Genomic DNA, 27,844 nt, shown 5'->3' on the forward strand with positions numbered 1-27,844 from the left:
ACACATACTCTTACAAGATAAAAAAGGTAAACTCATACAACACTGGATTGGATCCATGCTAATCTAGTTGAATTTAAATAAATGGGACTTAATTTTCAAATCACGAGTAACTTGTTCCAGTGATTTTGATTGGATCATTCTGCATCAACTTGAAGAAATAATTAACTTACCATTGCATATAAAAATTGTGGAGCATAGGACCCTTGGCAGACCCATGATGACAAGGAGATGCAACCTTGTACTCAGAATCGCTATAGCAGGGATGGGGACAATTTTTGAGCCCAAGGGCTGCATTTCCTCATATGCAGCTATCCATGGGCTACGTACCAGTTGTGAGTAGGATCAGAGCCAACAAGTGGGTTACATTGAACCCACACAATAGTTAGAGGTGGCTACCCATACACACTCTACCCATACACATCTCTCCAGCCTGACATTATCAGAGCAAAGCAAGCTGCAACCCCTGGTTTGGACATAATCACTAAGCTGTGGATAATGGTTTATTACCCTTGAACTTTAGTGAGAGGAAAACAACTCAGAAAGGCACATTATTGGTAAATCATTATTGTTTACCATAACATGTGAACTGGGCCAAGACAGGTGCCTACAATTTTAATATTTCATCCCTTGCATAAAAGTGTTTTTCTTTTGCCAAGTGTTTTTAAATAATTAATTTGATTCCGTGTTGGTCATTTGTTATGTATCATATTATTTTGTGTAAAGATTTTATTGTACACCACTATTATATTTTCTGAGTTAATGGTTTATAAAGGCTCATATGAATGAATGAATGAATGAATTGAATGAATGAATGAAATACCAAAATTTTCTGCATTGTAGGTGTGGCAACATGCAAAGCATCTTTAGAAAATAAGCTAATCCCATCTTTATCACAAAGTATTGACATGTCAAATCCTATTATTTTAAAGCAAGAATATAAAATGTATAAAGCAGTTTCATAGCACTGTCATTTGCTCACTTCATGCCTTTGATACTGACCTCAGTGATCCCATGCCTATGCAGCAAAATGAGGCTACTGAAACGTTAAGGATGTCAGTTGGATGTGACAGGGAACAAGGTGGAGTTGGATGAAATTGGCCTGACCTGCCCCTCACAGCTTCTGGTATTCTGGAGGGAGGATTAAGGGCAGTCCAGAATGCTCCACAGTGGCGTAGCGTGGGTTGTCAGCACCCGGGGCAAGGCAAGTAATTTGCGCCCCCTAACCCATGGATTTTAGCACTCGAGTGCGAGCGCCCCCCCCCAGATGTTGCGCCCGGTGCGGCCGGCCCCCCCTGCACCCCCACGCTACGCCACTGATGCTCCATGCTTTTAAGAAATCAGTCTGATCTGAAGATAGTGAGCAAAAACTACACCTCTAGCTCCAGGGCTTAGTTGTCTTGCACTGTTGCACTATGGGTTTTTTTCAAAGAGCTCAACCCTGCCCTGCCTGATAATTCTCATAGGTCCCCATCTTGTTATTGCAGCTGGGTGTTTATCTCACTCTTTTAAGCTCTGAGGTGTCATCATTACAACTTATCCACAATAATGAGATTGAGACTTTGTTTTATAAAGCTGTTTAGGCATTAGTGATATTTAGGTATATTGAGTACTCCACTTACCTGATGGTTTGTCAGTGGAAGTTGGGATACTGGTAACTGAAGACATGGTTGGGAGAGTCGGTGGTAGAATCTTTAAATTCTGGTCACTCTGGATCTCATTGGTGGATATTTGGTTAATGATACGATTGTAAGTGGGAGGCTGGTAGACTCGATTTGGTGGCTGTGGAGGTTGTGGGATTGGTTTAATGGAGGGTGTTCTTTGGCAGTACTCTTCTAGCTGTGCAATTATTATAGACTGGTTATTAGCAATGGATACCAAATGTTGGTACTTGTGCTCCAGGTCTTTGTATTTATTTGCAAGCTGCAACATGTCAGCAGTCTGATTCAGTATCTTATTTTCCAGTTGGGAAAGTTCTAAAGCATTGTCCCGTTTTCGGATGATCTCATGCAGCAGCTGCATGTACAACTGGGTGACCCGCGAGTTCATGTTGCGGCTCTCTTTTCGTAAAAGCTTCACCTCATTAACAATTCCTCCATCTACCTCCACCAGCTGCTGGAGGGTTTCTATTTGCCTCTTTTGCTTTAACAGCTCATTGTTCAGTAGCTCTAGTTCTTGCTTATTTACCCTGTTTTCAAGTACTTCGGGTTCCTTTGAATTAACACAAATCGCACCCGTCACTTTCTGCTGAGGTACAATGAAGGTATAAGTGCACTTGTCTTGTGTGTCGCTGGAGCGCTTATACCTGTTTGTGTAAATGAATTCTTGCTCCTCTCCCTCATCGCTGCCTTCGAAATCTTGGGTCTTGCTAGCACGCACTCCCACAATAGCCATTAGCAATAAGCAAACTGCTGCCTTCATGGTCCCTTTATTTTTGAATTGGCTTGTATGAAAAGCGCTTTGTGATCTGTTTTAAATATGAAGTACATACACAATATTAAATACCCAGTAATAAATCACAGCAAACAAAAAAGCAGTACTGTTCTACAAGGCAGTAAATGTGTTTTAAAAATGGTAACTGATCCTTAGAAATACCTCTTTATTTAAAAGTATGAAACTGTTGTTCAAAATCAAGTTAGCAGTTAGGCAAATTTAACCAGAAGGTGGTCTTTGGATGAAGCAATTTTCCAAGTTGCTCTTCATCATTCTCCCAAAGTTGATAAACAGGCAAAATTGAGATGGCTCACTATTCCTGGCTGTATTTTTGTTGGCCTTTGCTAATCTTGATTTGTAGGTGTGTTGCCTTGAGAAGATGTTTTGCATCTAATGACAGTATCTGGAAAGTCAGCACAGATTTGGCTTTTTCACATATCATCACAACTGCCTGAAAATAGCCAATGGTCAGTAATACAAGTCGTGTGTTACTGTCCTGGCAATCTTAAGCAAGAAAAAAACACCCCCCCAAAAAAGTTGTTCTATTGGCCTTCTAAAAAGAGAATGGACAAGGTTGTCATAAACCTCATTATCTGTAGTGACTAGGTGTCTCCCTTGTGATGGGGGAAATAAATAAATATGTATATACAGACAGCATGTTAGTAGATTACAGATTCTTTTGAAGTAAATAGTAACACCCTGGGCTTTGTTCTGATGATTGCTTACATCTCTCCATCTCTCCCTCCCTTGCTCTCTCTGATATGTAGTTTGCTGGGGTCAGCAAACTTTTTCAGCAGAGGGTCGGTCCACTGTCCCTCAGACTTGGGGGGGGGGGCTGGGCTAATTTTTTTAATAATAATGAATGAATTCCTATGCCCCACAAATAACCCAGAGATGCATTTTAAATAAAATGACACATTCTACTCATGTAAAAGCACACTGATTCCCAGACCATCCGTAGGCCGGGTTTAGAAGGCGATTGGGCCGGATCCAGCCCCCGGCCCTTAGTTTGCCTACCAATGCAGACTGAATGGCTGTTTACAACTGTTAGAAGCAGAGATAGAAAGAGCGCCCTGCACAACTCTGTTTAATGTTCGTGGGAATAGCAGGCTGAGATGAGTGGAAGAAGTGGTAGGTGAGAGCTCACTGGTTGTTGTTTTACTAGTAAATTGGGATAGATTAGCTTCATACAATGCCCTCTTGTCCTATCAAAGACTGAGTAAACCCAGGAGGGCCAGGAAAAGTTGGAAAAAAAGTTGCTCCAGTGCTTGGGCTTCTTCAGGGAGAGCCCTCAGTCTGATTTGATAGATGATTTGAAATAAGAGGAGGCATTTTGAAGATGTGTCCATATTCTGCTCTTCTGCAAGAAAGATAGTCATTAGACTGAGTGAGGCAGCCACCTCACATGATTGATTTTGGATGTTATTAAATGGCAACAAATATTTAATTGCTGTGTTTTTATTGCCAGGGAGAGGCATGTGTGGGGTTTTCTGCCTCAAGTGCCAAAATAACTTGACCAGCCTTGTTTACTATAAATCTTAATTAGGTTGGGTGGAGGAGTACAATCCGGTGCTCTGCCTCAAGAAGAAGAATATATTGTGACAGATGTAGTGCCTGGTGCCTTCAGTTACTGAATGCTCAGTTTTACTCATTGCTTCATTTTCATTTACTATGGCTTACAGCAAATGAGTAAGTGTACTGGTGGCCAGTGATAAAATGGTGGTTGCTTTGTTCCTCCCATGGACCTCCTGCTGCCATTCTACAACAAGCCACACAACAAGTTTGTTTAGTGTTAGCTGTAAAAATGGGCCCATGGTTTGTCTTGCTCAAAGCAAACCATGAGCTGTGTAACCATGGTGTAGCTCCCGAGCTAGGTTCAATTCTAATGTTCTGCAAAGTTCAGTCCTAAAGAAAGTCTTTAAAATAGTGAGCATTTAATAAAAATGATTTGAGGGGGAAATTATAGTGAGCATTGGTTCTATTTTCTCTTGATGTGTATTGCAGAGTCCTTTGGCTGGAATATCTAGAAGTAGCACGCCAAAATGTTTCTGGGTTCCCAAGAAAACCTCTCAGATTGATTATACAATTAAATTTCTATTCAGACCTTTCGGAAAGCCTACAGCAATGTAACAGCAGTTTTAAAAAAGGAAATACAATAAAACAGAATACTCAAAATATCTACTTAATAGATGTGAAGATTTTGTAATGCCTAACTAATTCCCAAATCAAAAGCCAATCCAAATGAGACAGCACTTTAGTAAGTACTTGAGCTCAGACTATGACGACATCAAGAAAGGATTTCTAGTGTTAACATAATGCATGATAGAACTGTATGACAAAATTCTTTTGTGAAAGGAAGAAGGAACTGTTATAAACTCTGTGTAGTCTTTAAAGCAATGCCAGTCAAATTCTTGAAGAAATTTGAAGCATAAATTAAAACTCCCTCAGACAGCTTTAACTTGCATTTGCACAGTGGGTCACACTTGGTGACCCTGGCAGGCTTCCAGCCCTCTTACTTTACACAGTTGAACTATTCTTGAAAATGTCTTCAGCATAGTAGTTGTTAAAAAGCAGGCTCGGGGGTGGGAGTGAGGACTTGCTTCAATGTATAGCTTTCAGGTCTTTCTTTTCCCTCTTTCTCCTTTCAAACCCTTATTCAACATGACTAGAATCTCAGTTTTTCTGTTGAAATTCCTTCATGTTGTATTTTTACAGTGTTTCTCCATTTTAAGAGTAGGCTAGCATAAAGGCCATAATGCCTTTATGTTCTAGTTTTGCTGCAACAAAAGCTCCTCCTCCTCCAACAACAAAAGTGCCCAGGTAAAGATCACTTGCATGATGAAGATAAGTCATAATATTAGCAATGATTTTGCTTAGATGCACTACAGCAGCAACTGTTGCTATTTCAACCACTGGTAATTTATGTAGCATTTTATGTGACAGTGTTTATGTCCCTTTGCTGTGCCAGCTTTGCTGATGTTAGTGCCATGGGCCCCTTGGCTCTGACATGATATGGCGTGGAGGAGGAAGAAGGAGCAAATGGGGGACTGGAAGACTGGAAGACTGGCATCCAGGAATGAAGAAAAGATGTCCTCCCCTTGTGACTCTAGATGTGAGAGAGGGAGAAGCAGAGCTGCCAGCTCTCCCCTCTGCTCCTCCTGAAGAGTTTCTCATCAGGGAGGAGGGGAGGACTTTGGCCAGCAAGAAGAAGGATCTGAACAGAAGGAGGTGGCAGCCAAGCTAGAGGCAGAGGTGCAGGACACAATCTTGTCGCCAAGAACTAGATGGTGCCTTTGAACGTGAGATCAGATGCACCCAGCCAAACAGCACACTTTGTGCGTGTTGCAGAACTATAGGACGAACAAGTCTTCTGAGTGAGCTCACCCTGCTTCATCTTTAAAAGCTTTGTGGGAGGGGCATGTCAACTGTTGGGACATATTCATAGGTTTTGTTCTATTGTGAACCTTGCTTATGAACTTTGGAATCTTGACTTCTGGCCTTTGTGCTTGCTGCTGAGCCTGTACTGCTATTAGCCTGAATAAAGATTTCTTCTTTGTTTACAAGTAAGAGTTGTTATCACTGTACTTTGGGACAGGAGCCTGACAGTAAGAATGGTTGTTGCTATTTGTATTTAAAGATGGGAATCTGAAGCTGAAAGTGACTTGTCCAAGGCCACATAGTGAGTTTATAGCTGAGGTGGAACTTTAGCCAGATCAGATTTCAGCTCCATAGCCACTCAACCCTACTGGCTCTCTTTAACAGTTCTACCTTTCACCTTTCCTTCACACATTTTTTTAAAAGCACATTTCATGCTCTGAATCCAAAAGAAAAAAACCCATGCCTTTGAACTTGGTTTACTGGTTTGGAGAAGTTCTTTTGCTGTTGTGTTTTAGTGTGGAATTTTGAGTATGCTGAAATCAGTGCCTGAGCTTCCATTAACACAAGTAGGGCTGGGATTTCTTCTAACCATCTGGTCTTGGCTATTCAAATGGCTGGCAAAGGGGTAAGAAGAGTGAGGCAGTAATGGACCTTACTGTGTTTACTCTTAAAGCATTTGTTCAACTAATTGTGTCTCGAGGGGCACAACTGAAAATGTTCTTATCTAATAAGTAGAGGGGAAACAAGCTTCCAAAGAAAATATATTACTTTTCTCCCCTGTTCCTGACAAGGAAAAACAAAACTAGATATTTTCCTTGGCACTTCAAGTTACAAGTGAGAAAACCAAGACTCACTGTGGGAATTATCATGTTGCACTGTAAGGCTTTTTTACATATACTTTCAGCTTTTAAGTTATAGCATGTTTTGCTACTTTTGTTAAAGTTGCAAATAAAATTTCTTCAAGTTCTATCAAATTATCATTGTGATGCTAGATAAAGTTTTCCTTCCTATGCCAGGACCTCATTTATATTATATTTGTAGCTCAGTGCAAGTTAAGGGTCCACCAGCCAGGAGAGGAGAGTACTTTATTTCTAAATGCTAGAGAGAATAAAAAACAGAGCTTTTTTCAGCCAGAACTCACCAGAACTCAGTTCCAGCACCTCTCAGGTGGGCGCCATTGCCTTTATAAGAGAACCAAGGAAGCATTCATGCTGAGTTCTGGCACCTTTTTCTAAAAAAATAGCGCTGATAATAACTATATGATAACATTTAGCAAGAGCTCAGATCGATTGGACCCCAGACATTTTGCTATCCCAAGGGGCTATATTATACGATTTGAGGACAAATCCCCAGTAATTTTGTGTGTTGATTATACAATTAAGACTAAAATGCTTGAGATAATACGATGTTGGAATAGTATGTTATTTCTGACACAAGAGGCACCTCCTAGGAACCTTCCCCCACCCATTGAAAAGCACTCTGCCTTTTATGCAATTTTTCGGATACCCTTTTTGTTTTAGATATTTTTTCATGGGGAGATCAGAGAGAAAGTACCACCTCGGCTTACAAATCTATGTGTGCATGTATATTATAGATAGATAATGCACATCACATGTACAGCAGCCTGCACTTACTCCCATCCCTTTGTATTTGGCTTTCAGGTGGTAGCTCTGTTGGGAACCTTTTTGAAGACCAGGCCTGATGCAGTTTCAACACCATTTTTTATTTCAGTTGCCCAGCATCCTTGTAATAATGATGCTGTCACATAGCCAATCACATTTGGCTAGGCAATACTACTTCAGAGGCCAAACAAAGCTAATTGGGATTGAGAGCAATGTTTCTGTTCCCTCTGAATTAGCTTCAGTTGCCCTTAGTTAACATTGTCACATAGCCAAATCTGATTGGATACATGACAGTGTCACACTTGGACCAAAAAAGTTTCACCAACAAATAGATATAAAAGGGATAAGGTTAGGCATTCTTTCAGGAAACATATTTCACCTGAAAACCCACTTTTCACACTGAAAATATTGTTTGGATAATATGTGGCTCAGTCCTAATATCCTGTTCTATATCCTGTGACTATTTATATAGTCACAAAGTCGTAGCCTGCAAGTGGTGGCTTGGTATTTCATGAGACATTTCATGAGAGCTCTTACCTTTGTTATCTTCACAACGGTAGAGTTTTCAAAATAGGAAAAAAGAATTGTGGGTAATCTTATTTATGCAGTTTTAAGGACTACAAATTACTATGAATTATATGTTTGAGGGAGAACATTTTGTAATTTAAACAAAGATTCTTCTATGAGTCTTTGCAGAATTCTTTTTAAGTGACAGAGCTGATGTTTGGAATGCTAAAGTCAACACTGCAAGAGACTAATCTACTTCAGATCCCATAGTAAAAGAAACAGGTTATACTTTGTCTTTACTAGCATATGTATTTACTAGGGTTATATTAAAATTTCTTACTAAGACAAATGGAAATCCCCACAGCCATAAAATATCATAAAGGTATTTTCTGTGCCTAAACATTAAATCTATTTATCTTAAAGATATTTTGTTTGTTTGTTTGTTTTGCTATGCTAAAATGCAAAGAGCTGTACAATAGGAATTTATCAGTGCAGAGTATGCAGGTGGCACAATGCAATGTTTTATGGGAAGTTACATTGCGCTTTGGAGAGAAGCTAAAAAAACAAACCCACTAAGCATTCTGGTCCATTAAATGTGACCTCAGCTAGGGTTTTTTTTGGGGGGTGGTGTTTGTTTTGTAGGCGGGGAAAGGAGGATTGGGCAAGACACCTTCAATATGTTCTCCTCTCTCAATAAGTGAACCCCCTCACTACTATTGTTGCCTGTTGGTGCTTCTCATCTGCTTCATCAGTGCCATCCCATAACTGCTTGCCAGACAAAGCCAATAAGAAAGCAGACAGTGACAGCTACTGCTCATAACTGTTGTATTGCTTGCTGAGCCAGAGCAAGAGGCAGGTGCGGAAGCAGGTTGCAGTAACAAAGAGATGGAACAGGTCTAGGTGATTCTAATCAGTAGACCCTATACTGGGGTGTGGGCATTCACCAGGTGCCCACCAATGCCAGCCTTGATTCTGCACCACTTCTCTCGGGCAGCCACTGCTAATTTGCCTGCTTGCTGTCTCCCTAGCTAGCACACACCTGTTGTCTTTAACTCACTGTTTCTCTGCAATTTAACTATAGTTTTCAGAAACATCAATTGTTGACCTAGCAAGCAGGACCGCCATGGTATGTTTCTGTGTGGAAGATATTTGTGTGTCATAGGCACTTACTGGAATGTGTGGATTATATCATCGCTGAGTTTCTTGCTCCATCTTTCCTGTTTACCTGCACTATCTTGAAATACCACTGAAATTTCAGCAGTTTTACTTCTGCTCTTTGGAGGTTGTTGATCTACTTTGTATTTCGCTGACACTCTGGCTTGACTAACAACTCAGCTATACCCCGGCACCAAGGCAGGCTTTTATGTCTTAGAGGCGTATTTCAGTGTATAGCTACTATTATTGCTGTACTAAGAGAGGGGTGCAATGTCTCTGGAAGGCCCCATGCTGTACTGAATCAGAGTCCATTGCTGGTTTAGATGCAGCCACTTTGAGGTTCCATTTCCCATGGTGCACATTGAAAACATACAGAAAATATCTAACAAGAGTTCAGAATGCATACCTTTAATGCCTGAACAATTAATACTCAGGTAAGAAGATAATTCTACAAAGTTTTAGAAAGTTTGTCAAAATTAAATCAGCCTTAGTAAGTCAGGAAAACATATTTTTCACAGATATAACAAGCTCAAAGCAAAGATAATCAATCTGCCCAGCAATTCCCACTTCACTCCTAACATCAACAAAAGCAGATCATGGTTAAATAAATGTGATCACAATCACATTTAAGGATAGATGGAAACCTAAGTTAATACCCAAGTGAATATGAAAGTTCATGGTCTTTCCCCTTTCAATATATGTATGTCATAAATTGGTTGGGCAACTGGGTACCAGTTTTTGGAGGGTTTTTCTCCATAAAAGTTCACAGGCTGAGTAGTGTATCAAAATGTTTTGGCCCAATTTTCATAAGCAGCAAACCTTCATACCCAAATGAATGAGAATTCATGAAAGACCTAGTGTTTAGCCATGTGGTATTTTTCCCTGAAAAAATAAACCTGAGTCTCTGACCATTTATGAACATACCAGATTGCAGTAGGCAGTTCATTGGGGTATTATTCCCTTTTTCTGGGAATAATGTAGAATGCAAAGCTGTAATGGGTGTTTTCTGTGCAAATATCCTTTTAAAAAAATCACACAGTGACAGCAGTCAGTTAAATTATGCTGGACACCCAACTGCTAGGTGCTAGTATATATGTAATTATATAAAGATGCCACTTATTTTACATTATTATACATTCTGTCATAGCTAGAATGTAGAAAAAACTGGTTTGATATCTAATTTGAATTTTGTAGAATTTGTAATTGTGACAAAAGTATTCTAATTATAGATACTCTAACTAGTTTCCCATCTTATTGTAGATACTGTGTCAGACAATTTCACATTCTCCATCTTTCCCACTTCCCCTAAGCAACATAGACCTTGACATTTTGTTATAGTGAGAGTTCCTAGATGTTGGGTTAGGGGCCACCACCAGAAGACCACTGAAGTATTTTGTTACTGTCAGTAGACTTTGATCAGCTAGCAATATGAATGGTGCAAATTCAGGGAGCTTTCTGAATGTTTGCTATCCTGGTGAAAGTTTGGAACCATAGATGACTCAGTAGTAGATGCTTATGTAAAATATTTGGAGCCTGTGAGCTATAAAGCAGTTTGCACCCAAACTATAGAGTGCTTTGCTTCTAAACAAAGGGCTACAGGGGCCAGTCTTCAAATCATCCACTTTGGCATAGAGCTCTGCTTCTTAATGATAGAAATGTGCTAGCAGGTGCACATAGCTGGTAGAGAGGAAAGGTCACTCTGTACATGATCACAAGAGCTCTTTTCTTTACAGTTGCTTCATATATAGCTGAAGTTTAAATTGGATTCTTCTTCTAATAATAATATAGAAGATAATCACTCATATCATATTCATCAAAGAGAGGGACTTAAGACAGTATTAACATATTATAAATCCCTAGACATTTGAGTGATTGTATTCCACATTGCTATATTGGACTAGTTCCTTGTACTGCTGGTCTTATTAGTATGAAAAATAGAATTGCTGCTTTCTTGCAAAAAAAAAATAAAGGAAAAAAAGGCACCTGGTTTGCTCTCCCTTGATGACTTGGATTTCATTAGTAAGTTTCTCCATCCACAATGGCAATTTGCCAAAAAATACTGTACCAGAGATATATGAATAGAGTTGTATTGTTCTACCACAGTTTTGTTATCACAAATCTAGCAGCAAGTAACATGAATCTAATAAAATTCTTAAATACAGTGCTCCCCCAGGCTCAAACAGTGAAAATAGCTGACTAAGTTTTCTTAGCAACTGTTTGCCTAGTTGTGGTGTTGACCTCCTTAAGTACCTCATCCCATAATCTTACTACATGCAGACACTCCCAGCACAGATGAATATAAGTACCCTGTAAATAAGTGCTGAGTATTGTTTTGTTCTGCTGGAGCTCAAATTAGATATTTAAGGAATGAAAAATTATGTGAGGTACTTTTAATGACTTTTTAAAATCATTTTCTCTCCCATTCTAACACAGCCTTTGTTGTCACCCTAATTCCATGTAGAATGGGTTCTTGTAAAAAAATTCAACAGGGGTTAATCTCCCAGGTACTCATGCATTTCGCAATCCAGTGTGCATAAAAGCAGAAGGGCTCAAGAGCCAAATAAGATTTTTGCAAGACAAAGTTCTAGATGGAACTTGCTGTAGAGTATGTGGAAACACTCCTCTTAAGACAGGAGAAAAATAATTATATGAGGCCACTTCATTGTGTTGGATATTGTAGGGAGCAGACAGATAGATATTTTTTAATGTTAACTATCATAACAAGCATATTGTACTCCTCAAATGTGAAACATGGTCTGGCAGTTAATTATCCAAAATAAGTAACCCCCAAACAGACACACACACTTTGTTACTGAACCCCTGTGTGGCAGAAGCAGTCCTGTTTTTCTGTGTAATTTAAACTATGCAGGTAAATGCAGCCCCCTTCATTTGGTTGAGAGCTCCTCCATCTCATTTCCTACTTGCTGAGGAGTGGTATAGATGCCCCAAAAGACAGGGATCATTGATTAATTCTGCAAGGGCATTGTTTTGAAATGGTACCGAATGCCTTCAGAAACTTTAAAGGATTACGTATCCCAAACTTTGTATCCTTCCTCTTTGAGATTGCTGACAAAAGATGGCAGGCCCTATAACTGCCCCTGCAACCTTTGTTTGAGATAAGCAGGAAGTTATCAGCATTTTGTTAGAAATGTTAGAAAGCTAAACCCAAATGTTACATTTGTTCTTACTCCCCTTTAACGGTGGCCTCACTTTATTTTCTTTTAAGCCTATCCATGCTGAAAGATGTGTTAACATTTTCTGCTTTCTGTTTCATGTGTTAAGAACTTTGCAAAATAAGAGCTTTCCAACACTGTTTGATCATATCTTGCTTGCTTCAGATTTCCCACTTGGCATCTATTGCAAAAGCTGTTGCGAGGACTATTCCCAGCTCTACTTAGCTTTGACTTTTTAAAAAATGAGTTTTCACTTAAACATGCAAACACTGTGATATTCTAGGAGCTGCTACTTAGAGGAACTTTCTGTATCTTTGGTCAGTGTGTCAAAGGAAAGTAAAGACCAGCTTCCTGGGTTGTAATACAATAGTCCTTTCAAATAAGTGACACAAAGTGTAGAGGATTTTGCTGTGCTATATTTAGGAAGGAAAAATTATTTTGCACATAAACAATCAATATTGTGATGGACTGGTTGTTGCTGATTTTACTTTAAGAAATGCTTAGAACTTTGGCACATCAACCAAATTAACGAACATTCATTTTTATATATTTTTTTAAAGTCTATGCATATCTAGTAACATTTCAATGTTTAGATGAATTCATTTTAATAAGAAAACCACATTTTAAGATTTCTAACTCAAATTTATCAGCCTTATCAAAAATCTGGCATTGTTCTTCTAAATCAAGAGCACTTTTGAAATGACTTTGCAGCTAACACTGAAAATATAAATATATGTTAAATGTGTCACATCTCAAATTCTTACCCTGTTTCCTTCTGGTTTCTCTCTTCAATCTTGAGACTTGCTTTAAAGATAACAATAAAACATTCACTGACTAGATCATCCAGAGAAATAGTGACATCACTGATTGCAGCAAAATAAATGCATTCATTCGCGATGAGGGTTATCTAGTTTCTGTTGCATGAAAAGCTTCATGCATTTGGTACTGTGCCTGGACGGATAACATAAGAAGGCTATTGCAGTCCTGTTACTTCCTTATTGTTTAAATTCTTGTTCCTTTAACTTGCTTGCTGAATCAAAGCCGTCGGTCCCCATGCTATGGACACTCAGGGACAATAGGCTGCAGCACCGACTTGCTTTTCAGGAGCTCTGCCTCTTTGCATTTCAGTTTTGAAGCTTTCAATCCATCATTTCAAGCGAAGCTAAAACAGCCCTATTTGAACTTCAGCTTCTTTGTGGTGGATTTACATGCTGGAGGAGGGGGGGGGGAGATAATCAAGCATGCGGTAAGCAGACAAGTTCTGGTTGGATAAGCTCCGCTTCCCCCTCCCACAAGGGCAAGGGATCCACCAGCAAGAGACACATTCAGGGCCTCCCCTTAACCACAAACAGTAGAGGGCTGGCTGAAGCCAAACTTTTACCCGGTGATGTCACAGCTCTCCACAGCTTGGAGAAATCTAAATGTGCAGGAGACTGCCTCCCTGGACTTTGTCAGAGAGCAATGCTGAAAAGCTACAGACGGCTTTAGATATGAATGCTTCATACAGCTTTAGCCGCTTCTGTTCAAGGCAGGGTGTAGTTCTCTGGGATTATGTAATAGATTTTTAACTAACCCCCCACCTAAAAATAAAAGTGGGTGGTGTGTGTGTATGTGTGTGTGTGTGTGATCTGAATAACTGTGACTCATTCTTTATAATTGAGTGTAGAAATGAGATTAATGGCTAAGCATTCACTATTTTCATTGTAATAGGGCTGGATGTCTGTGCTTTCTCCCTCATCCCACCCCCATGCATTCTCTCTCTCTCTTTCTCTTTCTCTCTCTGTCTCTCTCTCCCTCTCCCTCTCTCTCTCTCTCTCTCTCTCTCTCTCTCTCTCTCTCTCTCACACACACACACACACACACACACTTTTCAACTCTCTGTTTCTCCCTGCATACCCACATGCCCTTCATTTTCCTGGAAGTGCAACATAATTATCCTTCAAATTTGCCCAGGGGGCTGTTTTTAACTATTCCTGCCCCTAGGGGAAGCAGTAGTCTCAAAACTTGAGAGAACCTGCTTATTGGTCCAGGCCCAGGGGATGAGATTTACCTGTTACAACTATGTACAAGTTGCTACACAATTTCCGTAGAAAGAATTATTTCATTGCTTGCATGATAGACTATATGTGTTTTAGGTTCTTATTCCATCCTAAGTGAGTGGTGCCCAGTGCAACCCACCCCCAGCTACGCTGTCTCACATGACCCAGAAAGCTGTCTGTGGATAAACACTGGCTCCTCTGCCTGAAGTGAGATGAGTGCTACACCCCATAGTCGTCTTTTGCTAGACTTAACTGTCCAGGGGTCCTTTACCTATTCATTGTGACCCTATGTGAAGTCAGCTGGCTTTTAATGTACTTCAGATTGCATGTTAGTGGCTGCCTGCTTTGTCATGCAAATTCTGGGACCAATTTCAAACTGTTAACTGATTTCCACACCTCGCACACTGACATTAACCTTAGGCATGGAACTATGTTAGCAATGCTTCTAAGTGCACATTTGTCATACTGAAAAAATGTACAGTTCTGGAAAATGTTTCCCTTATCTGTCTGTCTTTGAAAGGCACTTGGTTGAGAATAAGTGGGAAAGATTTACTGAAGAAAGTACCAAGCTTTTTGAATCCTTAGGTTGGTAGTTCAAACCTACTTTGCTGGATGATCAGTGTTCATCTGTAGCAGCAATACTTTGATTTGTATTGCTGTGATTACAGTGAAAATTTGTGGGCTATAGACTTCCAGTTTGCTGCAGATCGCATGCAACAACCTCTCTGGATGATGGTCCCTTTGCCCACCTGGCCCTCTTTTCAAACTCAACTTTAATTTATTTCATACTTACACTTACTAGACACCTTATTTTAAAAAAAATGTGTAGACATCATACAATACATTCTAAACATGACAATTATACAATAAAAATCAACAACAGGATAAAAGTGAGGTTAAGACTATCAATGGCTAATGACCACAATAGCTATGTTCTGCTTCCACTGTCAGAGGCAGTATACCTCTGAATACCAGTTGCTAAAATTTGCAAGTGGGAAGAGTTGCTGTTGCACTCAGCTCCTATTTGTGGGCTCCTCATAAACATCAGGCTTGACCCCCGTGAGTATGGGATACCAGACTAGATGGGCTGATGTGATTGTCCAGCAGGGCTCTGGATAAAACCCTGCACAAAACTTCCAATTAGAAAGCAGAGATAGGGAGATGGTTTGAGATGTTTTTCTTTTCTGTATATTTCCTTTCTGGGGAAACTCTTCTAAATCTCTCTCAGAATGGAAACCATATCTTTGGCATGAATATGTATGCTTCAGTCATATGTAAATTACAGAATAATCTTAGATGCCATGATAATCTTTGATCAGTTGGCAATTGTTGTTATAGTTAAAATTCTTGACCCATGTGTTTAATTCGCATGAGTTCTCACTATAGGTATATTAAGCAGCAGGCTAGCTGATGGTGACTAGAGGGCTTGAGAGGCGTTATTTCCCCATTCTTAAACTCCATAGCTCTTAAGCGCCTCTCGGCTTGTGAACAAGGAGAATCTTAAAGTGTACCTATGAAGAACTCCTGGCTGTATTCTGGTCAGACATTTCAATGTGGAAAAACAGTTCAAGGTAAGGGAACTGTACATTTTTCTAAAAAGGAAAGGATATTGGTGACCTTTCCAATGTTTATGATACTATCTGAGGAAATTTCATATTAGTAGAACTTGGCTGTACCTCAGTAGTTGCTTGCTACCGATGGTAAGTGATTTTGCAGGGTTCATTTGATTGATCACTATTCATCTTTGAAGAATTACAATTCACTGACAATTTGTGAAATTGCAAAACCTGCCACCCCATAAATCTCGTGCATTTGGGTTCATTTTGTTTGTATCTGAAGTCTAGGCTACAAAGCACAAATAATCCTGATGGAGCCAATACGTGGGCCTGTGGAGATTATATGTAGCCTTTCCAGATGAAATCTGTTAAGCCCCAGCATTGACTGCTTTTAAAAAGAAGATCCGGAAACCTGTAGCTTTCAGTTGTTTTTGGACTCCAGTTCCCTTCAGCCCCAGCCAGCTTGGTCATTGATACTGGTAGCAAAGATAGGTGATAGGAGCTGTAGACTGGCAACAATTGGAGGGTCATAGGTTCCTTATACCTGTGGTTTTATGAATTGTTTGTTGCTTTTGCAGCTTGTTGAAATTTTTGGCTTGTCATTCAAATGATTATTATTCTCTCTGTGTATATATATATATAAATACAGTCATGCCTCGGGTTGAATACGCTTCGAGTTGAGCGTGTTGGAGTTGCGCTCCATGGCAATCCCATGGGGTTATGGGGAGCGCGTTACTTCCGGGTTTCGCTGCTTGCACATGCGCAGACGCTCAAAATGACGTCATGCGCAGAAGCGGCAAAAAGTGACGTGCGCATGCCCAGACGTGCCCTCGCTAGTTACGATTGCTTCTAGATGCGAATGGGGCTCCGGAACGGATCCCCTTCATATCTAGAGGTACCACTGTACAAATCATTCCTTCTGAAACAGGTGTGGTGGTCTCAGGCCGCGGTGCATAATGCAGCCCTCAGGGCTTCTCTTTCTGGCCTTCAGGACTATCCCCAGACCAGACTCTTCACTGGTTCTGCTCTGACAGAGCAGCAGCCCTCAGGTGCAGTTGCCTGGATAGAATGTGTCCTTGAATTGTGGTGATGGGGCTTGCCTGGGTGGAGCGGGGTATGTGGAGATGCTTGTTTATAGAAAGCTCTGAATTCTTTGTGCCTGTAATGTAGACTATTATACAAAGTTGCATTGCATCTATTACTCTGCCCACTGAGTCATGCCCACCACTATCATGCAGCTCTGGAAGGTTTCCCAGCCCTGCTGCAAAAAATACAGGGTGATTCATAATGAGGCATACAGTTTAAACACACTATAAAAAAGAAGAATGTAATATATCTTATGTTACCTGCAGGGGAATGTTTAAAGTTTTTTTTAGAAACAGTCACAGATGTTCTATGTGTGCACCCTTTGTCACATGGCACACATTGAACTGGTAATCCACGTCTACCCAAATGCAACTCACCCTACATGTTGATTTTCCCGGGCTTCATTGAATGGTGGTGCAAACACTATTGACAACTTCTTCTGATATACACGGTCGTCCAGGACTTCTAAGTTTGCACAAACAGCCCATAGTTTCAAATATTTTATGCCAATCGTAGATACATTTTCTGCTTGGAGGTTTTTTTTCCAAATTGCGATCTAAACTCCACAACAGTTACAGATTCCATTCAAGAAAACAAAATGCCTTCTCCATTGCAGACGCAGCCATTTTGCCTGACTTGTCACATGACACATGCACTATCACCTGCATCATTTCCCTCAGTGGCGGAACACAAACTTTATTAGTACATCTGCCTCACGGTTCGCAGTTGTGGTCCATGTCATTGCCTTTTAGTGTCTTACAGCATCTGGAAACTGTATACTTCATTTTGAATCATCCTGTACTTACTGTGTTTCTCTAGTGTTCACAAATTACATTTGTAGTTCAGTAAAGAAGTTTAAAAAAATTAAAGCCATTTGTTAGAAGGAAACTACTGGTTTGTAATATATGAATGCAGTGAACTCATGGCTAGCTACTGTATGGCAGGAGTAGCCAACCTGGTGCTACAGTTATCATCCCACTGGCCATTCTGGCTGATGCTAATGAAAATCAGGGTCCACAACATCCGGAAGGCACCTTATTGAGCTGGCCAGTTTGTGTTGATAACTACAAACTGAATATTTGTGTGAAAGCCTTGCCTTATTTGTGCAGGACCTTGAATGTCAACTGTTTGGATGCCAGTCAGACCATTGAAATGCCAGGTTAACCTTTCCTGACCATGCTGTGACCCCTTGTTAATTGAAGCTGTTCGGTGATGGTTTTGCTGAATTAAACATCTATCCAAAATTAATCCAGTATCGGTTAAAGACAAAACAACAGCCCAGACTGCTCCTTTAAAGTGGCCCCAACAACCATAAGGAAAAATATGTCATTGTTAAAGTCTGACAAAATCAATATTAACAAATGGTTGACCCCAGAGTGTCAGTGTTCAGGGCAAACTTCATTAATATAAGAGCAGCCTGGAAGGTTCCAGCTGGCTTTTACTAGCAGGACCAAATTCTTGGGACAGCTATATAATAGATGTAGCATATCTCATAAATGGAAAACTAAACGCCAATAAAAAATAACAACTATGCTTTCATGCAGCCTTTAATTCCCTTTCTCAAACCATTGTTTTCAGCACTTCCTGTTGATGAACAAGAACCATTATTGCTTAGACTCCAAAAGGTTCAAAGCTTAATTTACTTGCCTCTGGGCTTAGGGAACAAGTGATTCATCAAACATGTGATTTATCTGAGACTGGGATTGTCTATAGGGTAGAATTTCTCAAGTGGATAAGCATGATTGAGATTGTGTTCACAGCATCCTGATACAAATTTCCATTCAGAAAAGGAACACAAATTTGTAAACCATTTGTAAGAAGATGCTGTGCTATATGCGTAACATTATCACATGTTATAGATCACAGGAATCTATGTTACAATATTTTGCTTGGTCTGTTTCTTTCAATTTCCTTATTGTTCAAGTTGCTGCTTCGAAGGAGAATTCTAAGCACAAAAGAAATTTTGCAATACTATTCTGTTTACTGTACTTCAAAAGTAATGAATCTGCAGTTATTACTAGCTGAAGTTAAGGTTTTATGTCTCCTTTAATAACGATAGTTGGCTAGTAGAACAAACTAGATGCTTCTCATGGAGAAAAAACCAAGAGGAATTGGGTTTTTATCTTTACAGCAGCTGACAAATTAGCAGCTGACAAATGTGACTTTGCATTTTCCTGTTTATATGAGATATGCAGATTACACTATGATATAGTTCACCCAAACAAATGAAAGAAGCCAATGTTTAATTACAATGACTTGGACCCCAAATATCTGCAAGAGTGCATTCTCTCCTTTTACAGTCAGCAGAAAAGACTCTTCTTATAGTGTCATATCCTTTGGAACGGAGAGGTGATGGCTTGCAAGAGAGCCTCCTCCATAATGACCCCAAACCTAGAATTCACTCCCATTCACCTGTGTCAGGGGCCAACTTTTTTTTAACCTTAGGCGGTCACCAAGGAAGCACCTTTTCTTCCTGGCCTTTGCCTTTTGGATTTAACTTCATATCCCTCTATATACTGAAAGCTGTCAGCTTCCAAACGGAAGAGTGAAAGGAGCACCACATCATCAGCAGACAGCAGACAATATATCTTTTTATTCTTAATTGTTGGGGCAGGAGATTGTACCTGTGTTAAGCATGGCATCATGCCATTTATATAAAAGTTAAAGGGGGGCAGTATGCAGCCTTGTTTCACATCTTTTGATGTCTTGAATGCCTCCAACAGGCATCCCCTTACACCCACTCTAACTCCGGTTTCAGTGCCGCGATATAGTTCACGGAATAATAATAATAGTCTAAGGTCAGGTCTATATTAGCATTTGAGAATTTCTCCCACAGTTCTTTGAAGTTTAGCCTTGGTGAGAATTTACCATTAGCACTTGAAACCTAGAATGGCCTATATTCCCATACTTATATAACAGAAATATGTTTTCACATTCCCATGAATTACCATTACATTATGTATTTAGCGGGAAAGTGTGCCTTACTGGGAAGGACTGGATATCCCCTGGTACACTATTAACTAAAATCATATAATGAGAACAACCCATAGCCTAATCATTTATGTCAGTGGTTTTGTTTCTAAAGAGTGAAGCAGTGAACTTTTAACAGGAAAAAAGTATTGCATGCAGATGACAGTGTTGACTGAAGAATGTTCTGCTGACGAGCTGCTTCGTGAACTATTTAGAGGAAAACCACAAAACAACTCTATCAGGGGAAGCTCCTTTCCTTTGTGAATTATTTGAAAGTCAAACCATTGTTCGTAAACTGAACTAGACCTTATTTCTTTTGCAATGATTAGGATATGTGACATCCTACCTCAGCGCTTGCTTTTCCCATTGTATTTGCCAGAACTGATCCAAAACTCCTTAGACTTCATTTGGAAAAGGTCTTGTGTGTTCAGCCTGAAGGTGGGGGTGAGGGAAAGATGAATGCCTAGGTTGTATAAACATTCACTTTGATGCACAAAAGACGAAAGATGAAATGATAAAGGCATCAGTGACTCATTGGGGAAATCGATACAGGCCAAAACATAGAAATGAAGGCGTGGGAGAAACTATGGAAGACAACAATGAACTTCTTGGCTTGTTATACTATAAAGGAAAATATGCAAAAAAAAATAATGTATAGGTGGTACCTAACCCCAAGCAAGATTGTAAATATGTACAAAAATGGATCCAGAATGTGCTGGGGATGCCAAGAGACAGAGGGGACTTTCATGCACATGTAGTGGTTATGTAAGCAGGCCAAAGAAATTTGGGAAATTATATATGTAGAACTAAAATAGATGTTTAGGTGTACATTCCCCCCCCCCCAAAAAAAGAGGCCTTCTTACTAGGTGTAATAAACAGTGACATCCCCAAGAAGATACTCTGTCTCTTCCTATACGTGATTACAGCAGCTAGATTAGTGCATGCATCAGAAACCAAGCTCGTGTATTAATGCATGTGAACAATTGTTTAGCAGGGGAAGCCCAAATATTGTGGAATGCATTTGTCTTAACCAGAAAACTTATTTTAAGTAGAGACCCTATCATTTAAGTCAATTGTTTTAATGTTTGCTTTATACTCAGAGTTCTCTACCATTCAGTTCATTAAAGGGCTGATCCACACATTCGTTTGTCCCATGTTTTCTAGTATTTTGTGTCAATCTATTATCACCTTTCTGAGAAGTTGGGGGGGGGGGTTGTCGCGCTGCTTTCCCCAGGGAAACCCACAATTTAGTGCTGAATAGGAATTTTTTCCACTTGGCAAATTGGCACCAGCCATTTGGTGTTTTTTCCCCCACCTACCTCGTAGCAAATCATCACAACTTCCTCGGCATTGGCGGTTAGGCATTGGTAAGGGTATTGTTATGCAGATGAGTGGGGGGGGAGGAAGCGCCATCTCCTTCCCCCATATCGAAGGGTAGTCCGGTAAAGGATTCCGGGGGGGTGTTGCCCAGTCCGAAGCCTATGGAGGTGTGGGCCTAAGGCATGCCCCCGAGCAGTGACCCCGGGGGAGCTCCTAGTTGATGTGCCTCAGCAGGACTCCCCCTGCTGGTGGTTAACCCTTGCCGGTCTTCAAGCAATCAGGCTGAAGCCGGTTAGACGATAGGACCAATGCCTAAGCCAATACCGCTCAATTCCTGTAATCGATAAAGTTGTGGCCTATTTTTGCCCATTAACCTAAAATACTGGTCCTGTGTCTTTATTTCCGAGGGGGAGGCGGGAACTTGCCACGCAATACATATTGAAAGGGTCCTGGTTCTTTTTGTATATGTCAAATGATTGTCCAATTATCCAGTGTTTTGATTCTCTGGTTTTCTGATCCTTTGACTCTCTGCCACAGATGGTTAGAGCTGAAGGTGGAGGCAACATTAAAAGTGGATTATTGAATATGGGAAGAATTAATGGGGAAATAGGGGGTTTCAGTGACTTTCCTCAAGTAAAATATGAGGCAAAAATCACCAGTTTTCAGGGCTGGTCCAGAGGCAGGTCAGCAATCAAGACACAGAGACAAGCAGAAAAGTTAGCTCTTTATTCAAGGAAACATACAGCACAGAAAGGCTTCTGGACAGGACTGACTCCTACAACACAATTGCTAGGACTGAAGGTCTTCACCATCTACTTCCCTCTAAGTCTCCTCCTCAGCCAGACATTTCCCAAGCAGCCTTAAATTACATGCTGAGGAATCTGTGCTCTTTCTTCTGCTACAAGCATAGCCCTCCATGTCCTTGGAGACAAGTGGGGAGGGGAGCTTAGTACAGTAGGAGCTTGAAGCTCCTGAGATGCTTCTGCAGCTTCTGTCCCCTCCTCCTCTGCTTTATCTGCTGAGTCTGAACTGCTTTCTGTACCTGGTTCTTCTTGCTCACAAAAGCCTGTTGTCTCTTCAGCCTCCAACCATTCCTCCCTGCCCCTTTGCCCTCTCCCAGGGCTCTGAGTCTTCCTCCTCTGAGGTTTCCCTAGGTGTTTCCCCAACTGGTGCCTCTCACTACCCCTCTTCATCCATCCAGTCCATGATACCAGTGGGAACACCCAGCCCCTGATTAAACTGAAAACAGGGCAAAGAGGTATGGACTTACGGGAAAGTGTGGCTGGGCCCAAATGTTTGTGGAAGTACATCACTAAACCATCAACTGAAATATACATTATCCCAAACTGTATAAATATTTGCAAAATCCTTACATACACATATCAATGAATCTTTCTGGTTAAGAATGTTACTAGTCATACCTTCAGAAGTTTTTGATTTTTCACAGCAACACAGCTGCTATGAAATCTGCATTCTGTATTATTTTGATATTGCCGTGTTAAAAGGCTTTTATATAATCCTGTTGATTTCCGTGACATTTTCTTGGTAAAATCTGTGTGTTTTAACATGTCAAACATTAGTCATTATTTTGAAGCAAAACACTTGCTTCAGGGAATTGAATTTTAAACCGTAATATATGCCTGTTCCTCTTGTCTGCTACAAGTCTACTTTATGCTATATATTTTCAAATGGAATGTTATATGTTGGACAATTTGGAAATAGCACTTAAATGAGATACTGTATACTTTTTTCTGATTGCTATCTTAACATGTGAATAGACTCTTGGAGCAGTTATAACTTGCAGAAGAATCATCTGGATCCTAAAACAAGTCATGCAAACAAATATCTTTTTTTTTTTTGATAGAGTTACAAGCCTGGTAGATCAGGAGAATACTGTGGACATAATGTATCTTGATTTCAGTAAGACTTTTGACAAAAGTCCCCTGTGATATTCTTGCAGAGAAGCTGGTAAAATGTGGTCTGGGTGAGGTAACTGTTAGGTGAATTTGTAACTGGTTGACTGACCAAACTCAAAGAGTGTTCACTAATGGTTCCTCATCATCCTGGAAAAAAGTGACAGGTGGGGTGAAAATATAGCAATGCGTGGTGTGTGTGTGTGTGTGTGTGTGTGTGTAAAACAGAATAAATTTGATTGAGCTAAAGCTTAATAAAAGTGGGAAGAAATTTGACATCTGCCTAATTTCGCATGCAGATATGGGAGTATTGAGGTGTATGTGACACTTTGTCATAGGTAGTTCTAAATGCTGCTTCACAAACTTCTGGTATCTTAATAATTTTGTTTATTTTTAAAGCAATACAATTTGTAATTTAATTTTGGAAGTTTCCACTGAATGGTGTAGTTTTCCCTCATGTACAAAATATCGATGTAACTCAGAGCTTTCCAAACTTTTCACATTGGTGACACACTTTCTAGACATGCATCGTTTCGTGACATGGCAATTCAGTTTTACTAACAAACCAGAGGTAAAGCTAGCCCCTTTCCAGCCCTGTGATGAATGCAGGGAGTGTTTGGTGACACACCTACACACTGCAGCCACCATGCTAAAGTGTCGTGACACACTGTTTGGAAAGTTCTGGTCTAACTGATTGCCTTCTTTCCTTGAAAGACATGTGTTGGCTAGAAGAATTGAAGTGAATGAAAAGTTGTCAAGTTTTAAATTATTCCCATAGATTAGTTTTTCACTCGAAATTCACTGACTGTAAGTGGTTGGGAGGGAAAACCATAAAGGAATGATTATTTATTTTGAAGTTAATGAAAGGAACTCCAATGGAAGCTGCAAAGTTAGCTTTCTAAAAATAGATAATTCTCTTATCTCTCCCTTATATGGTTTCTCTAATGACTACTTGTCTGACCTTCCAAAAGCATCTTCTGATCTCATATCCAAAAGATCTCAACAGCTGAAGTAATTCTATGTATTTATTTAAAATCATGAGCTTAAATGTAAAGACCTCATCTCATAAAACATTTACTTTTAGCCCTGTAATTTTCCATCCTTGCATTGGATTTCTAATTCAGTAGTGGCCCGAGGCTGCAAAAAGTAAACCTCACTGGGAAAGAGCTGAATGAAGAGTCAGGGCCACAGATACGCCTTTTTAAAAGCTGACTTGATATTGCTTTAATTGTCATGGCACCTCCACAGAACGCTTTAACTGTTTAACTCTAACTGTATTCTAACTGTAGCTCCCTTAGAACTATATAATTCCTATGGCTTTCTATAGGAATGCCGTGACAGGTGAGCTAATCTTAAATTCATAGGGTAGATGAAACGTATACTCTGAATTTGCTCCAGGAAGTGATGGATTTTTTGATTTTCAAAAAGATGAAATGAAACTCCTTTGTAGAAGATATCCATGTGTAAGGTTCCTTCATAAGCCTTTAAACTTGGGACAAGTTAAAGTATTGCTGCAATGCAGCTGCCTCATAAAGCATATTTAGTATATTTAGTATATTTACGCAATGCTAGGACCTGGCCTAGTGTCCTGCAACCAATATATCAGAGAGCAGTTGAAATATGTGCATCTTTGTTGGTTGTCCCAGGTAAGTGTTCAGCAAATCCCCTGGAAGTCAACAGATTGCCCAGTGATCAACAATTATTAGTTGCAAAGCTGCATATGTCTTGTTGTCTTCTCAATACATGCCCTCAGAACATGTCATAAAATATAATACAAACAATGCAGACAATAACTTGCAGCAAAAGCTTTAATTTTAAGCAGATCTCCTTTTGATTAAAATACTTAATGAACAGGAGATATAATTTTATGCTAAACAATATGCTCTGGATTCTTATAAGCATTTAAAATTATTTTAAATATTATACTTTAAAAAAATTCCTGTAGGTTTTTGGAATTGGTCATCTTATTACATATTCACATGTGTAGTGCTTCTCTTGACCAGTACTGTCTTCTAGCCAGATGGCCCTAGATTAAAGCAAGAAATCTGGTCACAATTTCTTCTTTACACTTTCCTCTGACTGATCCCATTCATTTGACCACTGGGGTGGCATTTTGTATTAGATGTAACAATTTTATTGGCTTGGCAAAAATCCACCCTCAGTTTACCATTAACATACCACAAGCCCTACCAAGACTAACCAGTCTGTTGATTCATCTCAGCAGAAAAGTTTTCCTGCCCCTTCATTCACGGAAAGCTTCATCCAAATTTCTGCAAACCAAAAAACCCACAGACTTTTTGGCTTCCCCTTCTGACTCTGAGCTAACCTTTTGAAAATGGTGCCTCTGGTTTTGCAGTCTGCTGACGCAGTGCTTTGGGGGTTTTACCAGTCAATGGTAAATTGATAAGTTGCTCTTTCTTGGTGTTCTGTGTTTGATTTAGTACACTGCAACATTGCAAAATGATGTGGAAAAGGTTGTAATGAATAAAGTCTATTAGAGCCAAAGCATTTTTTGTCCTTACTGTTTTTTCTATCAACGCACTGTAATTACTTCTCTCTTGGAAAAGGGGGGTGGGTGGGTATTATCACGCTGTGCCCTAGTGCTTAAGTGTGCCAATTACAGTGTGCCTGTTACAAGAGTCAAAGAAGCGCATTGCTAGTAGCAGTGCTGCTTTCAGACAGTAACAAAAGGTGGTTTTGTATAGTTTTGTTACCACTATGTTAGAGCCATCCTGGCAGTTTTGTGTTATAAAGAGTACCTCCAGACTGTCAGTATTTTGTAGGAGGGATTCAGACACATAAAGTTGGATTGGCACTATCGCACCTTTATATGCTTGGAGGCCATCCAGCTTATATTGCACAAATTAAATGACAAACCTCTCATACTTGCTTACTGGGCTCTGAGAAGGCCTCACGAGATCTTGCAAAGGCCTGAAGAGCCACACAGACCACACCTTTGAGGAGACTCCCTATAACCACTGATCAGATGGTCACTGGTTACAAGGAGACCCTTTCCTAAACTCCTCTGCAGAAAAAGCAGCTTATCTTCAAAGTGCTTCCTCCAGTGCTTTAAATAAAACAACTTCCTCTTGAAAGAAAATGCATAATATTTAAATTGGAACAATTTTTTCCTTTCAACAGAAAACAGTTTTCATTTCTTCTTTTATTTCTACAGCGGTACCTCGGGTTAAGAACTTAATTCATTCTGGAGGTCTGTTCTTAACTTGAAACTGTTCTCAAACTGAAGCACCACTTTAGCTAATGGGGCCTCCCGTTGCGCCGCCGCCGCTATGTGATTTCTGTTCTCATCCTGAAGCAAAGTTCTTAACCCAAGGCACTATTTCTGGGTTAGTGGAGTCTGTAACCTGAAGTGTCTGTAACCTGAAGCGTATGTAACCCGAGGTACCACTGTATTTGCATTCAAAGCACTGGAGGAAAATCTCCACCTTTGGTCTCATGTTGCTCCTTATGCCTCCCATAAGCCTTTGTCATGCCACTTCTTCCCTCCTCTTCAAATGGTTCTTCAAATCCCAACTTTTCCCTGAAGCCGCAAGCTCTTAGTCCCTATCCTGAAATGAAGCCTAAAGTGTTCTTTCCCTTCCTATCCTTGCTTCCCTTTCCTCCTTTCCCTACGTTAAACGTAAGATTGGAAGTTGCTTTTAATACTCTACAAAGTGTCATGTACATTGATGCCACTACAGAAATAATAGTATTAGGATATTTAGCTCTATGTAAATAAGAACATTAGAATATGTGGATCATCTGTTTCAGAAGACAATGTTGTGCCATTGAATCTGAATCTCCCATGTTTCTATAGTTGCTTCTGTTAGCTAACCGGAGAGTGGTTTACCTCTGAGGATGTTCCAGGGCATTGTGTCATCATATAGCCACCTTTACACACATGTGATTAAGAAGAATGGCATGTGATTCTGGCTTCTTTCATTTTACAAAATAAGACCTGAAAGTAGAGGGAACATTTATAAAGGGACTTAGTTACATAAATTACATTACACAGAAACAGTGATTTGAGTCATGTGTGTACTTGTTTAAAACTACTACTTCTGCTGTCCTTTTTCTGATGTTTGTTTTTTGTTTATGGTTGTTATGGTAATATTATGAATTCTTTTTTAATTGATATCCCTGGGACTTGGTTTCATGACCTAGGGGACAAACAGTTACTATGGGAGATGGCTGAATGAGGCAGTCATTAGCAGAGGACGCTATGGGGGGGCATTACTGGAGCTTGGAGGCAGGCAAATAAATGCAACACCACCCTGATGATGTTCAGAAGTTCGTATCAGATACACCTCAAATAATTACTGCTGCCTAATGCAAAGGTGGGGGAAAATATACAATCATGTTTTTAAGTGTTCTTACTCATCCTTCATCATAAAAGTCCCGGGATGGGTTACAATAAAACAAAACAAAACACTAAAAACAGCTAAAATCAGAAGAATCCCCCCCCCCCCCATATAGATATCACAAGAGTTAAAGCGCAGGATAAAAAACTTCATATTCAGTTTAGGGGCTTCCACAGAGAATGCCCTCTCTCATGTCACTAACCACCCCAATTTCCAAGGATGGTGGAACTAGCAAGAGAGCCCCCTCTCCTGAACTCAACCCAAGAGGGTTTGTAGGGGAGGAGACAGTCGTTCAGGTATCTGTGGCCTTAATTGCTTAGGGCTTTAAATGCTA

General features: G+C 40.0%; 2 protein-coding genes across 18 annotated transcripts in view; one reads left to right on the top strand and one right to left on the bottom strand.

Annotated features, from left to right (window-relative positions):
• The window catches only part of ANGPTL2 (angiopoietin like 2), a 29,017-nt gene extending 15,416 nt beyond the window's left edge, over positions 1 to 13,601 (bottom strand). The window contains exons 1-2 of the mRNA XM_083597022.1: positions 13,030 to 13,601; positions 1,620 to 2,464 (exon numbers count right to left, since the gene is read on the bottom strand). Coding sequence (XP_083453148.1) covers positions 1,620 to 2,418 — 799 coding nt within the window. The 5' untranslated portion in view covers positions 2,419 to 2,464; positions 13,030 to 13,601. The remainder of the gene's footprint in view (positions 1 to 1,619; positions 2,465 to 13,029) is intronic.
• Positions 1 to 27,844, top strand: part of RALGPS1 (Ral GEF with PH domain and SH3 binding motif 1) — a 218,704-nt gene that overhangs the window by 117,130 nt on the left and 73,730 nt on the right. The gene's annotated exons all lie outside the window — the stretch shown is intronic.

The sequence above is a fragment of the Podarcis filfolensis genome (genome assembly GCF_964270895.1).
Source record: "Podarcis filfolensis genome assembly, chromosome: Z".
In the NCBI taxonomy this organism is placed as follows: domain Eukaryota; kingdom Metazoa; phylum Chordata; class Lepidosauria; order Squamata; family Lacertidae; genus Podarcis; species Podarcis filfolensis.